Below are 26,839 nucleotides of genomic sequence, written 5' to 3'. Positions count from 1 at the left end.
TTTATCAGCTTTAGTACCCTGAGGTGAGTTTCCCAAGAACCCCTGAGCTATCTTTTTGAAATGCAAACATTTAGGAAGTTAGTGCCACACTTTCCAAAGTTCTGTGGAAGACTTGAGCCTAACTTCATAGGTACCTAGTTCCAATTTGCAAGGCTACCTCCTTTTATAGACATGAGCTTTGCCTTCCTTCTATATAAAGCAAATTGTATAACATAGACAGTTTCTCCAATTACCAAGTAAAGTTTGAAAGATCTATGAGTGACCAAGGTTACTGTCCAGTCCTCTACTTGAGACATAGTTATTGTTTGTCTTGAAAACAGGTATGTAGTGAGTAGTATCTGGTTGGCTACAGAAAGTGAATTCCTTTCTTTCTCTGTCTGGGATCCATACAATATTCTGGTTTAATAGCAACTCGATAAGAAAACCATTTTCTTTCTTAATGCCTTTATGGAAATGATTTCTGGGTTAGCAGAAAATTTTAGTTTTATTCTCCAAGAAAAGACACTATAGCAGTTATACCTGGAAGGTAAGCTTCTACATAAATAATAGTTTCCCAATATGAAGAAAAACATATATCAGACTGGTGCTTAAAGACAAAGGCTTGACTCCACAGTTCATAGATCTTAGCACTGAGGGAAACTGATCCAACAGGTACCCGTGTCTTAACACACTGATTGTCCTTAGCCAACTGATAAAGAAAATAAAACTCTTCAGGCCTAAATACGTCTGAATATATGTCAGAGTCATTCTTGTGATTCTGTGCCTCAGTCATTAAAACATTCTACACTTAATAAAAATCTTTCTAAATGTAAGAAAAATCATTTACATATTTTTCATCTTTTTGCTCTTTGAAAATGTTGGTTTAAAGAGTCAGAATTATCACACAAAAAAACACAGGAAACTGAAACTAAGTATCTTTGCAATTGGTCTTTACTGATGCATAAAACACAAGGGAGGTGTAGGTCGGTTTAAGTGTATTATACTGACATTTTGCACAGAAATTTAACTTACTGAAGTACAGCTTGTGCAATAACACAAACTGTTGCCTAATCTCAGATTTCTTCTTTGTTTTACAATGTACATTTTCTCTTCTATTTTTCTTTTGCTGAAATATATCTATTTCATAAAGTAAAGCACTCCAACCTAAAGAACAGAAGAGAGTGAAATAAAAGTGGTTCAGGGAGGGGCAGGCACAGTGCATGCCACCTAAAACTCAAATCGTTTGAGTGAAGAGAGGTGAAGCTGCGAGGTTTTCTCAGCCTGGGCTGCCACAGTACTTGCTCAACCCATTTATGACTCTATTAGATGCCATCAGCAGGAGTAGTTATGAGGCTGGACTAGAGAAGTTGTGCAATGTTGACTTTGCTCACGGGAAAAATTACTGTATCACAAATTATAATTTTACATAAAACAAACAATGATTATTTCACTGGGATCCTATTCTACATCCACAGATTTGTTTTTACATCTATACTAAATGAGAGTTGCAAATGATTTTTAAAACACCTATCTTAATTAGCGAATACAAATTGTACATACTTATCACATATCACACTGTTTTGAGATATGTATATATTCTGGAATAGCTACATTGGGCTTAGTAACATATGCGTCACCTCACAAGCTTATATTTCTGTGGTGGGAACACTTAAATTCTGATCTGTTAGTAATTTCCAAGACGTAGGTCATTTCACTGTACCCTATCCATCAATGAAGCATTCTCTTGTCATCACAATTAGCATAATAGATGTTTGCCTAGAATATACATTGTACATAAACTTTTAAAAATATAGAGATGAGAGGATGAGAAGAATGATCTGACTTCGGCATACATTCGAGCAAATCAACTCAATCTAAGTCCTCTCAGGGAAATATCAAAGTGCGCAGGCTTGTTCAATCTGTCTATGCTGAAGTTAGAACACTTTGAATGACAGTCTCCTGGATTCATAGTGTACTTGCTGTAACAGCTTTCCTATAACACGATGACACATTTATTTGATCCACACGCAATTCAGTAGGGCATTATCAAAGGTATATGATTAGAAAATTGAATGCTGGGTAGTTGAGCAGCCTAATAAGGCTGCAGGTGAGTGATGACCAGGGCCTCACACTAGATGCTCCCTGCTCCGATGAATTTTCTGTGGTACACTCTTGCAGACTCGGCCAAGTAGAGACTCTGCCTCCAGACAGTGGTGACAAAGCTGTGGGTCTTAGCTAAGTCTCCTGCCCTTCTTAGCCAAAAATGAATCTAAGTTGAAAATATATTGTTCCAATATATCTGTCGATTTTTATTTTTGCCTCATAAAAAGAGCAAGCAGTAACAAGTGAGGTGCCTGCCTCCTATGGTGGGCTAACTTTCCAGCTGACTGGCCAACTGGCTCATGTGCGTCTTCCTGGGCCTCTCTTGTATACTCGGATAACTATATAGTTTTTAACAGACATTAGATAACTCTAAAGTAGACTTTGGGAGCTCGATTTTTCACTCCTAAATCAGAAATGAGAAATGAACATTCGGTTTGATATAAGGCATGGTGGGGCCGGCTTTTTGGCAAAAACAGGTGAAGCCTTTGCTTGTGATGCCATCGACATCCTATATCACAGCACCAGTGTGAGTCCTGGATACTCCAGTTGCAATCCAGCTCCCTGCTAATGCACGTGGCTAGGCAGAGGAAGATAGCCCCAAGTACTTGGGTCCTTGCCACCCATGTAGAGGACCAGGATGGAAGGAGTTCCTGACTTTCCTGTCTAGCCTGGCCAAGCCCTAGCTGTTGCAGCCATGTAGGGAGTGAACGAGTAGATGGAAGATTCTCTCTTCCTTCCTCCTTCCCTCCTTCCTTCCCCTTCTCTGCCACTCTGTCTTTCATATAGAATAGATCAGTCTTTAACAATATATATAAGGGTTGGTTCATCAAAGAAAATACAGCAGGTTAAAGGGATATTCTAGTTTATACGAGTAAAGACAGGTCTGGGCAAGCCAGAATCAGTCATTATTCTAATGAATCCAAAGTTTCTTTGTGAGTTAAGTTTGGCAACTTTCTTCCAGGTCAAAACTCAAAAGCCAAATACCAAACCACACAACAGACAACCTTACACTGTGGCTCTTCTGTTTTCCTTAATTAGTATCTTCTTGTCTTCATATTTGTACTTAAGGAAACAGAATTATTTAGTTATTCAACGCATCCCTCACTCTTAAGGATCCAGCTGAGTCTAATAGTGACTCAAGAGTGGCCAGGGCAGCAACAGCTTCTGACTTGTGTCTGATGCAATCCTTTAATTAAAACATTAAATGTAGCTAAATTTAAGAACAATTAAAATATATCAATAGGCCAGTGCCGCGGCTCACTTGGCTAATCCTCCGCCCGCAGCGCCAGCACCCAGGGTTCTAGTCCTGGTTGGGGTGCTGGATTCTGTCCCAGTTGCTCCTCTTCCAGTCCAGCTCTCTGCTGTGGCCCGGGAGTCCAGTGGAGGATGGCCCAAGTCCGTGGGCCCTGCACTCGCATGGGAGACCAGGAGGAGGCACCTGGCTCCTGGCTTCGGATCGGCACAGCGCCGGCCGAAGTGGCCATTTGGGGGGTGAACCAATGGAAGGAAGACCTTTCTCTCTGTCTCTCTCTCTCTCACTGTCCACTCTGCCTGTCAACAAACAAACAAACAAACAAAAAAGAATGGAGCACTTAAAGTAATCCACTTCTCATGATCTTGTTGCTTGAGGCTGTAATCAAAACTCAAATAAAGAAAGAGTCTAACCTGTGTGTAAATCTTGGGCTATATTTTTATGATATTTAAAAGAGAAATACAAAATGATTTTGTCTTCATTTTTGGTCTTTGTTTATGCATTGTCATAGAAATGTAAGGTTCTAGGTAGAATAAAATTCACTTTCTGAAATCCTTAAATGAGACGAAGTCATTATGGGAAGCATTACATACTTAGTGCTGACATTCCTGTGTTTCATTCATTCTTTCATCAGAGACTGACAAACAAGCCTTGCGCATCCTCCTATAACTTTTAAAAATGGGACTGGACTCCCAACTGCCTTACCAACCCTGTCATTTCTGAATGTAATTACAGCATATATCCTGAATAGAAAAGTTGGTTTTAACCTATGTAAAAAGCACAATTAAAAGAGTAATAATTTTCCACCCTCTATTTCTCCATCCATTGAGCAGTTAGTGGGGATTTGTGTCATTTCATATAGTATAATTGTGTAATCCTTCCTAAACAACCTCAGCTTAACTGATTCTATTTAAATAATGTTTGGTGTGTTGTATAAGATTTTAAGTGACTTGTGGCAACATAATGAGTTCTCACAGAATAGTGTCACAATTGACTTAAAATTTTATTAAGAGAATTTTCTATGTAAAAACACTAAGAGGTAAGTCTTTTCTTTCAATATTTCAGCTGATTTAGTCATTTTAGGTGATAACTCAAGAAGGAACAAGCATATGGCTCAACAAGATAAACTGCTACAGAAAAAAACTAGGACTAAATGAGGTCACTATCAATTTATTAGAATCATTCATGACATTAGGATCTTAAACTAATGGAAGAATCTTAAAACTAATTTATACTGAAATTTACATATTTTTCATTTTCTAGGTGGAATGATAAGCATAGAAACTGAAAATATAACCAAATTCAACTTGTATTCCAAGTTAACAGATATAATACACTTTATAGTGAATAATCTCTCACAATAGGGCTTGACTTCGGAGTGATTTTAATGGGACAGTGTGTTCTAATGGATAAAGGATTTCATTTGTTCTCTTTTTGATACTCTAGGAATTCAGACAAAACAACTCTGGAACATCCTCTTGTGAGGACTGCCACCCCTCCTCCAAGGCCAATACCACTTGTTAATAAGTGTATCCCTTTGATCACTAGACTGTTTCCAACAAGAGCTAGTCAATAGGCCTCAGGTTATGTACAGGATTGTGCAACTTGTTCATAAAGCACAGAACCATCCATTGGTTAAGCATAGAGCTGTCCTGGAAAGCCGCGCCAACTCTATACTCAATCAATCCATTTAAAAGAGTTCTGTGACTTTCTCCTAAGACAATGGGATATCGCAGTTTGCAGTTGCTGTTAAATCTGCTGCAACCCACTGGTAAAACTGCCATCTTTCCTGACCTGAAGAGGCACACTCAGCTAGCTGTTCAGGGACTTCGGGCTGATGGGAAACACATCATACCAGCCAGCCTTCCACTGGACAACAGACATCCACTGGTACTGAAGTGGTGAGAACTTCCAACTCCCTCTCCCCATGCCCTAGGGCTTCCTTTTCTGTCTCTGAGTTCAGAGAGAGTGGCGGATGCATTAAAGCGTGTTTTTCATTTTACTCCTCCATGCCTGGTAAGTATTTGACTTATTAACCTGTTTAAAGATTCATTAGTTAATAACAAATTAACCTGAATTTAGCTACATTTCTGAAACTAGGAATTTATTGTTAACAAAATGAAACCATGCTGACATTCATTCTATAACCATATATCTCTAGGTATTAAGTTTTCCACAGCAGCTACATAAGATTTTTCAGTAGAGCAAAAACTATCATAACAATAGAGTGATGAATTTTTAAAAGACGACTTGTCGTATTCTTAGGAATTAAAAATAAATATATAAGTGCAAAAAATCAAAGCATGTGGACCTCCCATCCTCACGAGAAACTCCTTGGAAAAAATGTATATTTCAGAAATAGCACTCTCAAACTACTACTAACAATGTTGAACTAAATAATTTAAAAAGGTATACTGTATTCAATATTATCCAGATGCTGATGTCAGCAGATAGCTTCCAGGAGAAGCGGGGAAGTGTCCCTTGTGACGCCATCTTCCAAAGTAAGTGATACACTGCATGCATTCAGTCTGCCATGCAGTTTCTTATAATTATTAGGGGAGTAAGGATAAGGATTTCCATTTTGGAGGGAAATGAGAACAAAATTGGTTTTGTTGTCAGGTGTAAAACTAAAAGGTATATAAAGTTATAAATTTTAAAAAATATTCTATTACATTAGTTAATAAACTTGTAACCCAATTGATAGTCATAAAATGAAAAATTTGTCTTTTATATCAACACATATGTAGCACTTTCTAAAACCAACATTCCCTCTGCAAAAACAAGTAAAAGCATCTTTAAAGCAAAAAGAATTGCATTTAAGTAAATTAAAAACGTGAAGTATTATAGAGAATTTTTGCTTTTATCAATTTATCAGAATTTTTAAAAATTAAAAAATGATATTTTGTAATTTATGGGTCATTAGGGCAGCACTTTCTCTACAGTCGGGAGAGGGAGCCACTGTACATTGTGCCTGAATGTGTTCATTCTCCCGCTTGATGGACATCTTGATTGTTTTGTTTTCTATTTTAACTTACTTAATAGAAAGGTAGTGCAAATGGCTAACAAAAATTTAAATCAACTTCAGTGGCAATCGAACTAGAGAAAATGAAAATAAAAAAGATTTCATTTTCTAAAACATGACACGTTAGCCAGTAAAGACTTTCAAAATGACAATTTTCGGTCCTGGGTTGTATTCAGTGGGGCAGCCACTTACTTATAGCAGAGATCAATACAGCCTCTCTAGAAAGAATTCAGTCAGTGTGCATCAAGAATCTCAAAAGTGTATTATTTCTATTCAGTAACTGAATATTAGGATTTTCCAGAAAAGAAATGATAATACCAAAGGGAGACATGTGTATCTTTCTATTAATGCATCTGTCATTACTTTAGAAGCTTAAATATAGAAAGGTAAGAGAATAGTTAAAAAATAAAACATTTATTCAATGGATCATTGGGCAAAGATTCAGTATCACAAGTTAACAGGAATCACCACTGAAATTATAAAATGCTCAAAATAATTTTAATAATAAATTGGATACATAACTATGTATCCAGACCTAAGATAATAAAACTGTCCGAAAAATACTATGATAGATTTTTAATGGTTATCCCTGAGGGGAATAAAGAGCGATTTATATTTTCTTTTTCGTGTTTGAACACATTTCCTAAATTTTTACGATGAAAATGACTATGAATAAGAAGAAAATAAAGGCATGTCCTTTTTTTTTTTTTTTTATTATTTTGACAGGCAGAGTGGACAGTGAGAGAGAGAGACAGAGAGAAAGGTCTTCCTTTGACGTTGGTTCACCCCACAGTGGCCGCTGCGGCCAGTGCACTGTGGCCAGCGCACCGCGCTGATCCAAAGCCAGGAGCCAGGTGTTTCCTCCTGGTCTCCCATGCGGGTGCAGGGCCCAAGCACTTGGGCCATCCTCCACTACACTCCCAGGCCACAGCAGAGAGCTGGACTGGAAGAGGAGCAACCAAGACAGAATCCGGTGCCCCAACCGGGACTAGAACCTGGTGTGCTGGCACCACAGGCGGAGGATTAGCCTATCGAGCTGTGGCGCCGGCCAAGGCATGCCTATTTACAAAATTCAACATGCTCTTGCATTTCGTATATAAAACAAAGTCCAAACTAGCCAAGCTCCCTCTAATCTGATTGCATCTTATCAACCCACGTTCTATCTAGTGCCTATCCAATTCTAACACTTGACTATTTCTCACAGGGTCCCCAGGCATGTTGTGGTTCATTCAAATTCCACTCATATTATTCCAACCGGACCTTTCCCATCCTCCAGGGTTTCTGATCATGATTTCTGGCTCTCACTATTTCAAGTCAATGAAAGGTAATTCATTATGTTCTAAGGCAGTCCGGTACTAGTGGACTCTGGCTCCAGTGAGTTTGGTCATAGTAATTCAGAAGGAAGCCCCTTTGGAAAACAAGAATTCCATCAACGTTTGTTGAGTGAATAAAAATAATCACTAGCATGATCATTCACAACAACAGTCACTAACATTCATTGAGAGCTTTCTATTTGGAAGGAAGCTCTGTGTCACTGCTTTCCACTTCATTTATCTCCCTTAATGGTCAGAACACCCTCCTTCCCCCACTCCAACTTCACAGATGAAAATAATGAAACCTCAAATAGTTTATGTATAGGAGGGTACTTTAAGAGATTCATGGGAAAGCAGATTAAAAGGCATTTTTTATTTTTATTTTTTTGAAATCCAGGAAATTCCAATGAGATGAAGTCAGCCAGGGCTTGGGATTCAAATCCAGTTCTTACACCACTATACTCTACTCGGTCAAATTTGCTTATGAAAATAAATTATTTTGTTTTTTATATTTTTTATTAATTTGTCTAACTGGCTATCCATGTAGCTAGGTTACAATGACGTATTGAGCCACAAAGTTTCCTTTTATATATAGTAGATAGAAAACAATGAACATTTATGCTGAATCTCATTATATAAATAAGTTTACCTGTATAGGACCAGCCAATCTCTTCAACAAGTTTTCTCTGTTGTCTGTAGTATCCATAGGCCCAATCTAAAGTCAAGAAAAAACAAGTGATTGATGTGTGGAAATTCAAAATTTAAAAATAAAAGGTACACAAATCATTCCTAGCTTGAATGATTCTTGGTTATTTATTTCCATGTCACCTTGTCAACACGCCCCCTCTATCCCGACCACCACCACTGTAGACTCCAACACCTCTGTTCTGGAAGTAGTGGAAATTTCAGGGAATAAATGTAAAGAACCCTGAAGTTCAGGCCCAGCCACAGCAAATACTCTGGTTAAAGCAGGCAATTTAAGACGGGTCGTTCTAAAGACAGACTGGAGTCACAAAGGGCAGCTGGTGAAATGACCAAGCACATCTTGCTATCCCCTAGACCTAATGACTGAAATCTTATTGATTGAAGTTGCGTTGGGGTTGAGAAGCCAATTTTGTCTATAAATGCTTTCAGAAGACCCAGAGGTTATCACACTTTCAAAATTCGCTTCCCTTCTAATGTAAAATGACAGCAGCCGATTTGAGAAAACCAGGATTTAAAAGTGTGTATGCCATCTGGGAGAAAGGTTATGTTAGATGGGGTAAGTGAATTTGTTCCCTGGAGAAACAGATGTCTGAGAGAGGTAATGTTTTGAGAGAGAGACCAAGACAGACAGACAGAAAGACAGATGGACAGACTAGAATATGGGGGGAGGGTAGAGACAGGAAAAGCAAAAATCTCACACTGCATAATTAAAAAATCTTGCCTGGAGTCAGGAAATGGAGATGTTATGGTTCATCCTCCTCTTCCTTTTGCAGACATCTGCTAACACTACTGCATTACAGCTGCACTGTGGGTAAAGTGAATCTTTGTGGGCCTGCTATAGGGCTTGACCAGTGTTGATGGAATGGTTTCTATATAAAGGGCTACAAACAAAGGGTTTATAAATGAATGTGTGGGTGTATGACTCATTCCTAAATTACAGTTTGGCCAGTATAGATTTCATTTGAATGCAAGGATTTATTTATTACATATTTCATATATATTTGATAGCATACTGATTTTTCTCATTAGTTAAGAAACTATTGTCTCTGTATACAGTTTTTTTCTCTTTATTGCTAGATTTCAACTTTTTCAGGGATGTAAATATCTCAAGAATATTTCAGAAATTATTTTCTTCTCTTCTATGTTATATACTCTACTACAACATGATTCAAAAAAAAAAACTCTTAAACCACTTTAAAAAATCTGAAAAACAGGGCAGCTATCAGAAATGCACATATTCATAGATTATTTTAAGTCAAACCTGCCTTGGAGAAATAAGGGTTCTCTTTTTGTTTAAAATTTTTTGTAACCCATGTATCTAGGTAAATATTCCATTGACCATATAGGATATTTCAACATACATTTTTATAATACTTTTACTGAAATATATTTTACAAATCACACAATTAATCCATTAGCATGTGCAATTCAATGGTTTTTAGTGTATTTACAAAATCAGGCGATTTTCATTAAGAACAATTCTAGAACACCCTCATCACTCCAAAAAGAAACTCCATACCATTCAGCTTCCAACCACACCCCTCGGCCCTGGGAAACCTCCCACCCACTTTGGATGGATCTGGCTCTTCTAGACATTTCACACAAACAAAATCATCTTATGGCCTCTGCTGGCTGACTCCTTTCATTTGGCATCCTGCTTTCAAGTTTCATCCAAGGGGCAGCATGCATAATGCTTCACTCCTTTCTGCTGCCCGATAACATCCCATTGCTGGGTGACCCAGCAAGCCTTGGAGTTCCATCAGCTCTAGGCAGGCTTCTTCCTCACTGTAAGCCCTTGACCTTTTCCTTAAATCATTTACTTTAGAAAAGTTGTGAATTCTTTCTCTGCACCTTTGAGATGTAAATCTTTTCAATAGCCACCTGACAGTATAACAATCCAGAAATGTACCTCTGAAGGACCTAGAAAACACCTCTTTGAAACCTAATCACCAAGGAGATAGCATCTTCATCTCCCAGTTCCAATGGGCAGATAGGAGCCTAACTTCAGGACCTTGTTCTCAAGGTCCTCCAGTCATAAAGATAAAGAGTTTATTTTTCCTTTTCCTTTGTTTAGTCAGTTAGCAAACACAGTTGGCCTGAGGTTTCCCCAAATATCCTGTAGTATCTTTCTCTGCTATGCAGTAGCAGAATTCAGGCTTGGTTCTGGCTTCCCTATTATAGTAGTCTTGAATAAACTTTTTCCAACCTGTTTGGTGCAACTTCGTTTTGACAATAGATAAGCGACATTTTGTTTATCCATTCATCAACTGATGGATACTTGAGCTGTTGTCTACCTTTTGGTTATTATGAACATTCATGCATACATTTGCTTTTCCACTTAAAGATGAGATATCCTGCTTGTAATTTGTATTTCAAATAAGTTGTCCCCCAAAATGGTTCTCACTTAAGACCAGATTATTTCAAATTAAATTTTGTGGATAAATGTTTCTTTGTGGAAAGAAACAAACAAGACTAGATAGGTGATAGAAAGGGCTTACAAATGTGGCTGACTCAAACTTTCACACATTAGGGGGAAATTTTCATGTTTTAGAGATAGGACAATTTGTGCCAAATAAAAGTATAATTGATATATGTATTACATGACAGAAATGGAAACTATAGTATAGGGTTCTTGCCTCCTACTTCGCAGATCCCTCTGCTATATCAGTGATTCATCACAAGTCTGAGCTATTGGCTATCCTGTTAAGGTGCATCATCTTAGTAGGATTCCCTATAACCCTTATGTCTTTGAAAAAAATAAAGCTGAACAATGCAGTGGGCTAGAGGCTCACTAGCAGGGATTATATGGAGAAATAAATGAAAAAGAATTGATAGTGTATTTTATCCTATCAGGCAATCAAGTGGAACGCTCCTCTGAAACTTCGCACTTATCATAAGAAAAAATTGATTGCTGCCTCATATATTTTAAATATAAATGCTATTAAAATATAAAGCATTTTGGCATATAAGTGCATTTTTATGATTTCAGAAAATCTGATATCACACAAAGCTTACATTTACAGTTATTCTATTAAATTAAAAAGATCTCTAAGCTCTTGTTTTAGTGATGCGTTCTAAAGGATAATAACAAAATTTAGCATATTTTATCTCTCTTTGTAGGGCTTTATGATTACACATTGGGGATTGTCTTTGGTTTCTAATTACTTACATTAGGAAAGCTTTTTCAATACAAGATTCCCAGGTGTTAGTAGCTCTCTTCAGGTCCTTTAAGTATTGTTCCCTTAATTGTTACTTCAAACAATCCGTTACACATTCATATGCTAATTACACAGTTCTTGGGCGTGAGAGAGTACCCCACTGTTAAAATTCTACTTAGAGGTCTGATAGATGAGATCTGATAGCTCCAATGAACAAGAAAAAAAGGAGCTAAGTTCACTTTTCTCATTGCAAAAAAAAAAAAAAAAGTTCTACATAAAACAATCTCTTGAAGTGCTTATATACTTGGAACTCTATTAAAATAATGAAACAGAGGTTTTTAAATACTTTCTATAGATTTTAGTTCACTTAATTTTCATATTTTGCTTCTTTCAATTTAAAGTATTTGCTACGTCTGTTTTGGTAGGACTATTTTGTAGTGATAAAACTAAGAATGTCATGAAGGAACTGTATGCATGATACACAAGAAAATATACATCATCAAATCTTTTTTTAAAGCTATTCTAAAATGAGTTTGAAAAAATATTCTTCATGAAGTGGCTTTTTAACTTGGTAACAAAATGGAAAGAAAGTTAGTATCTATCATTTCAAGTAATCTTAAACATTTCTATTTCAATCCATTCTATCTGGCACTTCTCTTGAGCATCTATCTATATAATTGCAAATGGGTATTCACACATACATACACGTGCACGCACATGCACATGTAGACATTCTAATTTACATACATACACATGTAGATACACATATACATTCACACTTACACAGAAAATCACACACACTATTTCTTTACACTCATGTAAAGGAATCTAAAGTTTTGTTTTCCTACACAACCGCTATTAGCATTTTCCATCTAGTTTTTAAACTCCCTCCTCCCAAGTGATAATTAGGAGTTAATTTTATACTTAAAATATCATTGTAAATATTTTGAATTTTAAAATTACTTTCGTTTGTGCTCTCACCTTCCAAAAAGTCTCTGCTTCATGTAGGTCAACACTTTAGCACCTGCATCCTACTACAAGTTCCAGCAGTGTTGCTCTGACAAAATACACACCTATACTTTAATGCTATAAAGTGGTCAGACTATCATGGGAAGGAGAAACAGAGTGGTCCTTAGAAACTTCAGCTAGGGAATAACCACAGAATTATGAACACATGTGAAGTCTAGCATTTTGGATTTCTTTTCACTTTTTTTTTTTTTTTTTTATTTTTTGACAGGCAGAGTGGACAGTGAGAGAGAGAGACAGAGAGAAAGGTCTTCCTTTGCCGTTGGTTCACCCTCCAATGGCCGCCGCGGCCGGCGCGCTGCGGCCGGCGCACCGCGCTGATCCGATGGCAGGAGCCAGGAGCCAGGTGCTTTTCCTGGTCTCCCATGGGGTGCAGGGCCCAAGCACCTGGGCCATCCTCCACTGCACTCCCTGGCCATAGCAGAGAGCTGGCCTGGAAGAGGGGCAACCGGGACAGAATCCGGTGCCCCGACCGGGACTAGAACCCGGTGTGCCGGCGCCGCTAGGCGGAGGATTAGCCTAGTGAGCCGGGGCGCCGGCCTCTTTTCACTTTTTTAGTTTTTATATATCCCTTCCCTTCCCCTCCCCTCCCCTCCCTTTCCCTTTCTTTTTTTTTCTTTTTTTTTTTTTTTATTTGAAAAGCAGGGACAGATGGAAAGAGGTATTCCATCTGCTGGTTCAATACCCGAATGCTCACAACAGTTGGGACTGAGCCAGGCAGAAGCAAGCAGCAAGAACTCAGTCCTGGTCTCCCACATGGGTGGCAGGGACCCAGGATCTGAGCCAACATATGCCACTATCCAATGCATTGTCAGGAAGCTTATCTGGAAGCAGAGTAGCTGGCACTGCAGGCACTTGGATAAGGGTTGCACATCTCAAGCAGCAACTGAACTGCCCTGTCAAACGTCTGCTCCAGGTTTCTGGAGCGTTTAAAGTGGACTTGCTCAGGGCAGGTGTTACTTCTGGCATATTTCACATCTGGTAAGATCATCAGAGGAGGTAAAAATGAAGCCAATCAATGACAGAAATCTGGGTAGGGTACAAAGACGGGGAAGAACTGAAGATAAAACCTTTGAAGCCTTTGAGTAAGACTGACAAGTAGAGACACAGAGGGAGACACTGAAATTTTCCAGGTGGAGAAAAGGGCAAGAGCACGGAGAAGTGCAAATTTTGTAACCATCGGTTTCAGAGGCCACCTGAGAGCTCCTGCAGCTGTTTAGGTCACCAGGGTCTCACAGGGAACTCGCGGGGATACAAGGTTGTGTCAACCTTCACACCATTTTTAGTTGAAGAAATGAAGTTCACGTAGAAAAATGAATGGAAAGCCATAATTTATAAGAAGCTTTAGAAAAAGAGTAAAATAATGAAAATTTGGTTAATGATTACTAAATGATCAACATTAAAAAGGCACATAGCACTAAAATTCCACCTAATATAGAAGCAAGTTTAATCTATTACCAAGAAAAGATTATAAGCAAGCAAAGAAAGCGTAAGAGTTTGGGGCTGGTGCTGTGGAGCAGTGGGTTAACACCCTGGCCTGAAGCGCTGGCATCCCATATGGGCGCCAGTTTGAGACCCGGCTGCTCCTTTTCCCATCCAACTCTCTGCTATGGTCTGGCAAAGCAGTAGAAGATGGCCCAAGACCTTGGGCCTCTGCACGCTCGTGAGAGACCCGGAAGAAACTCCCGTCTCCTGGCTTCGGATCGGCGCAGCTCCAGCCGTTGCAGCCAATTAGGGTGTGAACCAGCAGATGGAAGACCCCCTACCCCACCTCTCCTCTCTCTGTGTAACTCTTTTTTTTAAAGTTTATTTATTTTTATTTACTACAAAGATTTATTTATTTATTTATTAACTTTTATTTAATAAATATAAATTTCCAAAGTACAGCTTTTGGATTATAGTACCTTCCCCTGCCCCATAACCTCCCTCCCACCTGCAACCCTCCCATCTCCAGATCCCTCTCCCATTCCATTCGCTTCAAGATTCATTTTCAATTATCTTTATATACCGAAGATCAATTTAGTATATATTAAGTAAAGATTTCAACAGTTTGCACCCACACAGAAACACAAAGGGTAAATTACTGTTTGAGTACTAGTTATAGCATTAATTCACAAAGTACAATACATGAAGGACAGAAATCCTACATAGGAAGTAAGTGCACAGTGACTGTTGTTGTTCATTTAACAATTGACACTCTTATTTATGATGTCAGTAATCACCCGAGGCTCTTGTCATGAGCTGCCAAAGTTATGGAAGCCTCTTGAGTTCACCAACTCCGATCTTATTTAGACAAAGTCATACTCAAAGTGGAAGTTCACTCCTCCCTTCAGAGAAAGGTACCTCCTTCTTTGATGGCCTGTTCTTTCTACTGGGATCTCACTCGCAGAGATCTTTCATTTAGGTGTTTTTTTTTTTTTTTTTTTTTTTTGCCAGAGTGTCTTGGCTTTCCATGCCTGAAATACTCTCATGGGCTCTTCAGCCAGATATGAATGCCTTAAGGGCTGATTCTGAGTCCAGAGTGCTGTTTCTCTCTGTGTAACTCTGACTTTCAAATAAACAAATAAATCTTAAAAAAAAAAAAAAAAAAGAAAGCCTAAAAGTTCAACATGTACTGGGAACCCTGAATACTCAGAAAAATTAGATAAATCACATATCACACATACATCAAAAGGTTAAAGAATGTTTTCACAAAGATACATAAAAAGCAAAATATGGGAATATCTTAAAATGAAGGATGTCTTCTATGCATACAAAAGGTATTGTAAGGAAGTAGATATTTGATTGCAAACAGTTAAGACTTGTATAGAAAAATGTTCAATGAAATGCAAATTACAAATACTAAGTTATGATAACTGTTAAGTACATTAAATACATATAACAATATATTCTAAACTTATGTGGTTCATACAAATAAATGTGAGTAGGAAAATATTAAAATGAAAGTTTCACTAATTAATAAATCTGTAAAGAATTAATGATTTCACTGGACATCAAATAGAAGCTAAAGCAACACTAACAAAATTTTCTAGCTGTAAGATTGCCAAAAGGTATTACTATTGCAAAAATATTCAGTGATGCCCTAAGTATCTTGAGATGTTGACTTCCACATAGTTGGAAGAGTGAATGACCATAAACTTTCTAGAAAGTCTGTTGGCAAGAGGTATCAAGATCCTTAAAACATTCCATATCCTTTGACACAGTAATTGTATAACAAGGAATGTATTTTAAAAGATAGCAGAAATGAGAACAAAAGGTCATGCATCAAGTGGCTTATAGCTCTGAAACAGTAAAAATATTGGAAAAACATTAATGTACAAAAGTGTGGGGAGGTTTAAGTGAATTAGGTAATGTTCACAATGGAAAACAGTGTAAAGTCATTAAAATTTTGTTTTCAAACACATTTATGCTAGGTGGCATGTACCAATGCCATCTCACTAGTCCAAGTGATCAATTTCAGTTCACAATTGATCATAATGAAAGGACTAAGAGTCAAAGGGAACACATAAACAAGTCTAGTGCCTGCTAATACTAACCGATAGAATAAATAAAGGGGAGAGTGATCCAACATGGGAAGCGGGATACACAGCAGACTCATAGAATGGCAGATGTCCTAAACAGCACTCTGGCCTCAGAATCAGCCCTAAAGGCATTCGGATCCAGCTGAAAAGCCCATGAGAGTATTTCAGACATGGAAAGCTAAGACACTCTGGCAAAACAAAACAAAACAAAACAAAACAAAACAAAACAAACCTAAATGAAAGATCTCTATGAGTGAGATCCCAGTGGAAAGAACAGGTCTTCAAAGAAGGAGGTACCTTTCTTTGAGGGGAGGAGAGAATTTCCACTTTGACTATGACCTTGTCTAAATAAGATAAGAGTTGGAGAACTCAAAAGGCTTCCATAGCCTTGGAAACTCATGACTGGAGCCCAGGGAGATTACTGATGCCATAAACAGGAGTGTCAGTTTGTAAAGTCAACAACAGGAGTCACTGTGCACTTACTCCTCATGTAGGATCTCTGTCCTTAATGAGCTGTACATTGAGATTTAATGCTATAACGAGTACTCAAACAGTATTTTTCACTTTGTGTTTCTATGTGGGTGCAAACTGTTGAAATCTACTTAATGTATACTAAACTGATCTTCTGTATATATAGAAAATTGAAAATGAATCGTGATATGAATGGAAGGGGAGAGAGAGCGGGAAAGGGGAGGGTTGCTGGTGGGAGGGAAGTCATCGGGGGGTGGGGGAAAGCCAATGTAGTCCATAAGCTGTACTTTGGAAATCTATATTAATTAAATAAAAGTTAAAAAAAACACATTTATGGTATAGAGAAATGTATATAATGTAAAACATCAACAGTTATGATGCAACTTTACAAAAATTACATATATATAGCAATGTGAATTTTTTTTCTTGCACCATTGGTACTGATATTTATTTTTATATGTATTTGATACAATTATAATAAATAGTTTCATAATTTAAGGAATAGATGTACTCTGAAAGAATGTATTTCACTTTATAAGCAAACAAATTAGAGATACATATGTAAGTACATTTTGAAGACTGTGGAAAGAAAAACTTGAGATCCATTTCTCATTTCTTTTTTGGATTTTATAATAAAACTTCTCCTTTTTCCCAAGAGACTGAACACAGTATCTAGATGCAGCATTGGCAGTATTTTAAGGGGAAGTTTAGGAAAGCATAGCCAAGTCCACACATGGTAGGTAATCCAAGCACTTCAGCCATGAAGATAATCATAAGCAAGTACATGGAAAAATAGGTTATGTCACAAGTTTACAGATCAATTCATGGGCCATGCTGGTCAGATTGATGGGCTGGGTCTTCTCTTTGTGTGTAAACTTTGAAATAACCTTATTTTAACTGTGCCTTATTTCAAAATAACACATTTGCGTAGGTAAAATTACACCCAAACATAAGTGTCTACCCATTAATCAGGAAAATCTGGCAGCCTTCCCTGTTGGCAATCCTATTTTGAAGTTGGTATAGATCATATGTTCAAAATGCTGCCAATATGTTGACTGATTCATCACATTATGTCTGGAAGAGCAGAAAGATCCTGATTCCTTCCAAGGAATTGACTGAAAATTCATTTCTGCAGCAATTCCATTTTGATTTTTTATAGGTCTAGTAAAACATACTTTATTCATAGGAAGCATATTTTTATAATAAACTGATAATTTTTAAAGCATTTTTAATGATTTATGATATTTCAGATGTGTCAATATATTTTCTGCACTTAATAAGCTTCGTGCTATAATTTTTAAGCCTGTTTATGCTTGGGCAATATTTCAAAAAGTATCCAAGGTGAGCATGGTAGAACCGTCTACTTTAACTTAAATACATGTAAATATTATGTGCCTCTTTTCATTTATAGGGTTAAGATCATAGACTCTGCTGTTGAGGTATGACCTTGGGAAAATACTATCTCTTTGCTTGAATTTCTACAATTGTATAATAAGGGTATGTAGCAGCTGTTTATTTACAAAGGATACTGCAGGAAGACACAGGGCTTGTGTAAAACCATTTTGAGCTCTTCATAAAATACATGCTTACATCATCAATTCACATCATTTCCTGAGGTTTTTTTTTTTTTTTTTTTTTTTTTATCTCTCTTTTTTTTTTTTTGACAGGCAGAGTGGACAGTGAGAGAGAGAGACAGAGAGAAAGGTCTTCCTTTGCCGTTGGTTCACCCTCCAATGGCCGCCGCGGCCGGCGCACCACGCTGATCCGATGGCAGGAGCCAGGAGCCAGGTGCTTTTCCTGGTCTCCCATGGGGTGCAGGGCCCAAGCACCTGGGCCATCCTCCACTGCACTCCCTGGCCACAGCAGAGAGCTGGCCTGGAAGAGGGGCAACCGGGACAGAATCCGGCGCCCCAACCGGGACTAGAACCCGGTGTGCCGGCGCCGCTAGGCGGAGGATTAGCCTAGTGAGCCGCGGCGCCGGCCCTGAGTTTTATTTTTTAGGTACTGATACTTTTTCTTTAAATAGTGAAGCAAGGTAAAAAAAAAAAAAGAAAAAAAAAAAAGAACAAAACAATGTGGCAATGTGTCTAGTCTGTGTTTGTTCAGTCATAAACTTAATCATTTGCTTACTGTTGTTATCTGTCCTTAGCCTGCATACTCCTTAAGGTAAGGATACTCAACAAACAATATTAAAATCCTGAAATATTTCACTCAAGAACAGTGTGGACACAGGAAAACAAAATATTTAATTTTAATTAAATTTGGGTGGACTATCCTTATCTAACTGCTTCATTGAATGAATGCATTTTGACAAGCAAGATTTTCAGAACATTTATACTTGCTTTGTTTCAGAAGAAAATGAAGGCACCCAAGATCACTGTCTTGGTAGAGTTAGAAATGTGCCAGGGGATTCCAATTCAATCCCATCAAGGTGGCATGTACCAATGCCATCTCACTAGTCCAAGTGATAATTTCAGTTCACAATTGATCATAATGATAGATCTAAGAATCAAAGGGATCACATAAACAAGTCTAGTGCCTGCTAATACTAACTGATAGAATTAAAAAGGGAGAGAATGGTCCAACATAGGAAGCAGGATACACAGCAGACTCATAGAAGGACAGATGTCCTAGACAGCACTCTGGCCTCAGAATCAGCCCTTAAGGCATTCAGATCTGACTGAAGAGCCCATGAGAGTATTTCAGGCATGGAAAGCCAAGACACTCTGGAAAAAAAAAAAAAAAAAAAAAAAAAAAAAAAAAAAAAACTAAATGAAAGATCTCTGCGAGTGAGATCCCAGTGGAAAGAACGGGGCCATCAAAGAAGGAGGTACCTTTCTCTGAAGGGAGGAGTGAACTTCCACTTTGACTATGACCTTGTCTAAATAAGATCGAAATCAGCAAACTCAAAAGTCTTCCATAGCCTTGGAAACTCATGACTGGAGCCTAGGGAGATTATTGATGCCATAAACAAGAGTGTCAATTTGTTAAGTCAACAACAGGAGTCACTATGCACTTACTCCTCATGTAGGATCTCTGTACTTAATGTGTTGTTCAATGTAAATTAATGCTATAACTAGTACTCAAACAGTATTTTACACTTTATGCTTCTGTGTGGGTGCAAACTGTTGAAATCTTTACTTAATATATACTAAATTGATCTTCTGTATATAAAGATAATTGAAAATGAATCTTGAAGCGAATGGAATGGGAGAGGGATCTGGAGATGGGAGGGTCGCAGGTGGGAGGGAGGTTATGGGGCAGGGGAAGGTACTGTAATCCAAATGCTGTACTTTGGAAATTTATATTTATTAAATAAAAGTTAAAAAAATAAAAGTTCATATCTACATTTTAAAGGTGTTCTTCACTTTGGAACCACTTTCCTCACTAGCAATTTTAAGTAATTGAATGTTTGTGATGGCATCTTTAATAAGTTGTCTTTCCATTGTTAACAAGCACCTACCTATATGTTAGTTATTGATTTTTGTTCTTAACTGTACAAAAAAGTTTGCATCTACTGTTTTGCTGCTGTTTATAGATAATTCATTGCCAATAGATTATCAAGTGATAATTATTTTCCATTGTTTTATGTTTCCATTGTTTTATTTTCCATTGTTCATCTATCTGAAGTGAGCAGAAATACTCAAATCTTACTGACTCAACTGGCACAGGGTAAAGATGGTCTTTCTGGCTAGCAGAATCATTTTATTTGCTTCATATTTTTCTGCTTGATAGTTATGCTACTCATCCTATGCCTCTAATTTGTGCCAGACAACTTCTCATGTGGTAAGTACATTCTCCATGGAATTTGCTGTCTTCGTTATGCTATTTCTATGAACCATCACAGTCAGCTTCAAGAAGAGAGGATCACCTGTGGCAATATACCTATCTTCAACCCTTGTTATTGGCAACCTATCCTGACCCATATCAACACAGGTTGTCCTGGACCACTGTTGCAAAGCTCTTCTCAAATTCTGCCTGAAATTTGAATGCTTTCTGTAATGACAAATGCTGAAAATTATTCAATAGGTTGTCTAGATATGGTTTATTATTCTCAGAGGAAGAATACTAAAAAACCATTCCTGTTCAGTACATAATTAATAGCTTTGGAGACTACATCTCATTAGGTCCTTTTTAGATATGATTACAAATGGTTGGCCAGGGGTTGGATGTTATTTGTTTTGGAACAGTTAACTCAGTTGGAACAAATACGTTTTCTCACCAGGTTTACCATTTTGTTTGTGAGGATGTCAAAGCACTGAACAAATCAGAGCAGTATTTCTGGCCTGGATTTCAATGAGGACTCTGCTGGCATTTTGCCTTGGAGTTACTAGGCCACTGGGACACCTCAGAATAATTAACATACCTCTGTAGTGTCTAATGTGATAATAGTGATGGTTAAATAAGAAAGAGCTTCTTAGAACAGACTACAGGTGTGACATCTTTGCACCTCAAGAGAGCTAGCTCCAAGGGAGAAATCAATGTCTCCCTCTAGATCCAAGCCAAGAGAAAAGAAAGGAGTGTTTATATGAAGATATTTAGACCTTGAAATTTATGTATGATATATCATGAGGACACGGATATTGAAATAGAACTTAAACTTTCTTCAGTACATTTTTAAATATCCAAAGATCACACCTTTCTAAAGCTTACAACTTCTGCCACTAAGTTCTCTTCGGGCAAATACTTTTTGGTGGGAGCTGTTTATCTAATCACTTATCATGTCTAGCCAAAGACACACTGAATTAACTTTGGAAATAAACTCTCGGAATATGTACTCTGTGCTTAAGGAGGTCACAAACCAGCACCAAGATGCTTTTTTTTTTTTTTTTTAAGATTTACTTATTTATTTGCATGGCAAAGTTAAAGAGAGAGAATTTCCTATCAGCTGGTTCACTCCCCAAATGGTCCCAATGGCCATAGCTGGCCAATTCAAAGCCAAGAGCCAGGACCCCCCCCCCCCCACCTCAGCTCCCAACGTGGGTGCAGGGGTCCAAGCACTGGGGCCATCCTCCATTGCTCTTCCAGGTATATCAGCAGGGAGCTGGATTGGATGTGGAGTAGCCACTTTACCTACTTAGCAGAGGTAGGTAAAGGCAGAGGCTTTACCCATTGAGCAGGTCCCAACACTCAACATTTTAACATTCAAAAGTGCACTTATACATATATTAACATTCAAATACATTGGAACTCTAATAAAACAATGAGTACCAAGAAACCGATTATTTTAACTACAGTTTTTTTTGTTTTTTTTTTTTTTTTGACAGATAGAGTTAGACAGTGAGAGAGAGACAGAGAGAAAGGTCTTCCTTCTGTTGGTTCACCCCCAAAATGGCCGCTATGGCCAGAGCTATGCCGATCCGAAGCCAGGAGCCAGGTGTTTCCTCCTGGACTCCCATGCGGGTGCAGGGGCCCAAGCACTTGGGCCATCCTCCACTGCCTTCCTGGGCCACAGCAGAGAGCTGGACTGGAAGAGGAGCAACAGGGACTAGAACCTGGCGCCCATACGGGATGCCGGTACTGCAGGCGGAGGATTAACCAAGTGAGCTATGGCGCCGGCCTCAACTACAGTTTTTTAAGCCTCAGAAATAGCTCACAGAAATTGTTGACTTCCATTTTAGATGATATCTATATACCTCCAACTTGTCTTGTCTCATGTAATATTAACTGAAAGGAGTTATTTTTGTGAGATCCAGGCACCCCATGGGTCTCAGAGCTAGGGGCATTGGTAGGCAAAGAGATATGGCATTTCTCAAGTAGAACCACTGATGTTGTACATTCAACTTTTTAATGAGTATTTTTTACCAAGATGGTGGCCTGAGAATACTTTGCTCCTCCCTGATCAGTGAGAGTCAGTGCTATTGGGCAATCAGGCAACCAATGGTTATACCTTCACCCTGACTCAGGTTTCCTGCCCCACACACAGCTCTGGCCATTCAGAAGGGGCAGGTGTGCAGATAATTCTGAGGCTCCAGGGATCTTGCTTACCAGGGATGAGGACCACCCTCATGTCCCTGACACAACCAAGTCATTTATAGGAAACCTAGGAGCACTTCTGGACATAACTAGAAAACTCATATGCAAAACCCAGCACAGTGGTGCCTGGCACATAAAGGAATAATTGAATGTAAGTTACCAATCTCCATATAATGTTCAGTTCTACGGTCGGGAGAGGAATGGCAAGTAGCCAGTAAAATCTCTTCAGGAAGAAAAAGCACTGAGGATTTTATTCCATGATTTTCAATAATCCCACTGTGTTTTTGTTTTAATCAGTTTAAAAAAAAGTTGGTCTGTAAAATACCACTGACCACCCAGGGCATTTCAGTTAAAAAAAAGATTAATAGATGATTTATGATTTTAATGAACTTCATTCTTTGAATTCAAGGCATGTCGTAAGGATTTTTCGCAAAAACAATTGATCCTTTTCATGGCTACTGCAACTGTAACTTCCTGCGCTCAGCTAGGAGATTGCCATGGACACACACCCGGATGCCTTTCACTCTCTCTACATAGTCAGAAGTTTACATCTGGGAACCAGAGGAAAGGACAGTGAAATCTTTTCCGTGCCTGTAGCTTTACTTGGGACCTTAAACAATACACATCTTTGTAATACAAATTACTACTAGGAATTTACAGCTTGCTAAGAAATGTTATTTCTATACAAATAAAAAAAAAGCAAAGCTTTTTAAATCCAGAAAACATCAAGCAGCCATAAATCGATGATAGAAGACAATGATAAATGCACATGATTTCACAGGGGTATAACATTGCACGGCCAAGATAAGCAACCTTGGAGTTTTGCTTCTCTTACAGAAATATGCAATTAAAAAGTATAGACTGTGTAGTGGAATAATTCCAGATAACAGGTCCAGTTTTCCCCAGCAAATAAATTGCATTATTTTATCTAAATTTTTGAATAATTTCCTGAAATATTTGTTTAATCTGTGTAAATAGAGAATTCTTTCGACTAAATGTTAGATCATTTGAAACATAGCTCAATCTTACACTATTGTACTGACAACACTTCATCAAACATAAATCAGAAAATGTCCTCCCACACCTCTCCAAGGTATCCCAATCTTTGTATGCAATTTGAAGATGAACTATAATTTTGCATGCCATCTGCAAAATTTATAAAATTTATAAGTTTTTATACATTTATAAAATTTGCACACATTTAATGTACCATCATATTATCAACTACATATTTGCTAAATAAATGTTTTAATTTAATAATTGCAAATACTTGAAAAGTGCCAAATTAATCAGAGCTTCAGGATATCTCATCTACTCCATGTACCTTGCTAGTATTACAGAAGAAAAGTTCTAGTTCACCTGACACAGGGCTTCTCCAACTATTTAATATCGTGGCTAAGTTATAAACTAATGAATTTTGCAATGCCCTGGGGTAGCACATAAGACTGGTCTGATGAGTGTTAGGCATTCCTGTAGCCCCCTAAAAGGGCACATTATGTGGGAAGTATAACCACCCACAAGCACCCTGTGTTAGGGTGTTTTCTTCATTCATTTCTCTGCCTTCAAATCTCCACCTTTCTCCATTCTCTCCACACACACCTGTTTCATCTTTCACTTGTTATCTTAAGACCACTTCTTTTATTTTACAGTCTTTATCACAATTATAACTGAAAAATAATTTGTGTAATAAGTTTCGGATATTTGTTTACTATGCTAGGCTCAAAACTCATTGAGACTTTGAAACATGTCTATCTTATTATTCCCAGCTGTGTTTGCTCAGCACAAAATGTAGGTATGCAGTAGGCACTCAATAAAAATTTACTGACTAGGGACAAGAGTTGGCCTAACAGTTTAAGGTACTGATGTAGATGCCCATATTCCACATTGATGTGCTGGGTCTGATTCCTGGCTTTGGCTCCTGAGTCCAGCTTCCTGCCAATACAGACCCTAGCAGGCAGCATTGACAGCTCAAGTGATTATGTTCTGGTTACCCAATGTGAGACATTGACTCAGCTTGTCCTGGAGACTCTTGGGGCAGTTTGGGAAGTGAGCTAACAGTTTGGGGCTCTCTCTTACTACTTGTGCACTTCTTAAAAAATAAAAAAATTTAAAAATTCACTGAATGAATCTGGTGCAGATTTTATAATTACATTCTCAGCGGAACAATAATTCATTTTCTCCACTTCTGTTCTTCAATTTTGCGGAATGGGAACTGTGCTAAATAATCTTTATCATTAGGAGCTGACTCAACTTTCTGTTATCACCCAGAAAACAAAGCCACTGGGTCAGAAACTCTGCAATCTTCATTTTCTCTACCCTTTGACTTCTATCTTCACACATAGACTATTTTTCCTTTGCATCTCAGACAGACATGTGTCCCAATTTCTTCCTTTCCTCCTACTTCCTCCAGGATTTCTTCCTCTTCACAGGTTTACTTTCTATAGGCCCCAATTACACACCCAAGTCCTGCCACCCTCAAAGTTCCTGTCCCTGCTCCCCTCCCCGTTAGTCACATGCACTAACATCTGAACTTTCACATCTGGGAACTTAGTGCTTAGGTCGTGTCTAGCATAGACACAGGCACAGAATAAGTGCCCAATAAATACTAACACAAAAAAGAACAAATGGATTCAATTAATACAGGATGAGAGCAAAGCAGTGATAAACACATTATCAACTTAATAAACATCTTTTATTTTGTGTTTCTTATACTTGATTACTATCAAAGAACAATGGATAAGAACACAGTATTGATAATGAAATGCAAACTTTGCCTTGTCATCACTGTGACAGGAAATGGTTGCAGTTAACATGAAATCTAAAAAAAAAAATTGCTTCCAATTACTTCAGGATTTTCTGCACCTTCTTGAGTTTATTTAGTATTCGCATATGTTCAATTATTGGAATCTTCAATTACATATTTGTTCCTTAGGAAGAAATAAACTTAGTTTTTATGCTATTGAAAATGCTTCATTATAATTTTCTATTTCAAATATACTATGGTAACAGACACTTCCTTTTTCAAAATACTTCAATGTTTTAGTAGCAATTCATTAATAGAACTGTAATGCTCTCCCGTAAGTTCTTCCTGTATAGATTTACCATTGAAATAAAAAAGTTACTGATCTTATAGTTGTCTAGGTGCCTATAATATCAAATAGTTTATTGAAATATTGAATGGCTTATTAAAATGAAAAGTAGTTTATACATATTAAATAAGTTTACAAATATCATTCAAATGAAAGTAGTTTATATATGTTTGTGTATATATATACAAATATAAAGATTCCTTCTCCGTAATTCTTTTTTGCATTAGGACATATGATAGATGCTTATGCTTGAGACATGCACTCATGAATGAGATCTATAATCAAACGCTGGGGAAAATAATCAGGTTTATGTTGTAAATGAGAATGGAACTGCTGCTTCTGTAATTTTTTCTTTTCATTTTGAAACTTTCTCACAGCAACCCTTCTAGTGCAAACTTTGCAGTCTTTTACAACTATTCCTTCCCATCATCCCCTGCCACTGACCTGGGTTTCAGAAAAAGCAGGGGCTATGAAAAGACAAGAAAAGAAAGATGTTGAGAATCAGAAACAGTGGGAGGGCCGCTGTTCATATCTATTCAAAATGTACATGAGAATGTAGGCACGAAAAGTTATTGTCAAGATATTCAGTGAAGAAATACTTGTTATTAACATAAAGAAAACCACAACATATACTTCCTAGTTATTCTTACTTCTAGGACAAAAGAAAAGGAGTTTATTTTATTAAACTGGCCAGTTACAATGTAATCAAATTAATCTGTCATTGGTATTTTCAGGAATAAAATAATCATTTGTTATTAAAAAATACAGTCAAAATGAGAATTATGACATTTTAAGTTATCTCAAAGTTTAAATATTTGCAGGTCTTAACTTCAGATAACACAAAACAATGACTATGTGTTGTAACACATATGTTAATTAGCTAGTTGTAGCCATTCAATATGTACATATACTTCAAAACATCATGTTGTACACAATAAATATATGCAAGCTTTTCTGCCAATTAGAAAATTAATTCATTAACAAAAAGAAACCTAATGGTTTTTTTTTTATGCAAGCCTTACTGATGTTAGTGGAATTTTCTCCTATAAAATTGTTATCAATCAGAACGTAATATTTTAATTGAAAAAAATAATCAGTATCATGGTGAATGTTGCATTAATTCCATATTTAAGTTTGAATAATCCAAACCACAAAAATCATCATCTTTGTAACCAATAGCTAAACTAGATACTTGTGAAATTTGGAAAATTTTCTACAAACACT

At 37.5% G+C, this 26,839-nt stretch overlaps 1 protein-coding gene across 4 annotated transcripts in view; it reads right to left on the bottom strand.

Annotated features, from left to right (window-relative positions):
* Nucleotides 1-26,839, bottom strand: part of PTPRZ1 (protein tyrosine phosphatase receptor type Z1) — a 199,500-nt gene that overhangs the window by 128,280 nt on the left and 44,381 nt on the right. For all 4 annotated transcript variants that reach the window (XM_051848907.2, XM_051848908.2, XM_051848909.2 and 1 more), the window contains exon 2: nt 8,319-8,384. In XM_051848907.2, coding sequence (XP_051704867.2) covers nt 8,319-8,384 — 66 coding nt within the window. The remainder of the gene's footprint in view (nt 1-8,318; nt 8,385-26,839) is intronic.

The sequence above is a fragment of the Oryctolagus cuniculus genome, chromosome 3, assembly GCF_964237555.1.
Source record: "Oryctolagus cuniculus chromosome 3, mOryCun1.1, whole genome shotgun sequence".
NCBI classification, from domain to species: Eukaryota; Metazoa; Chordata; class Mammalia; order Lagomorpha; family Leporidae; genus Oryctolagus; species Oryctolagus cuniculus.
The sequence above is the reverse complement of the archived record's forward strand: the minus strand, read 5'-3'. Positions and strand labels throughout refer to the sequence as shown.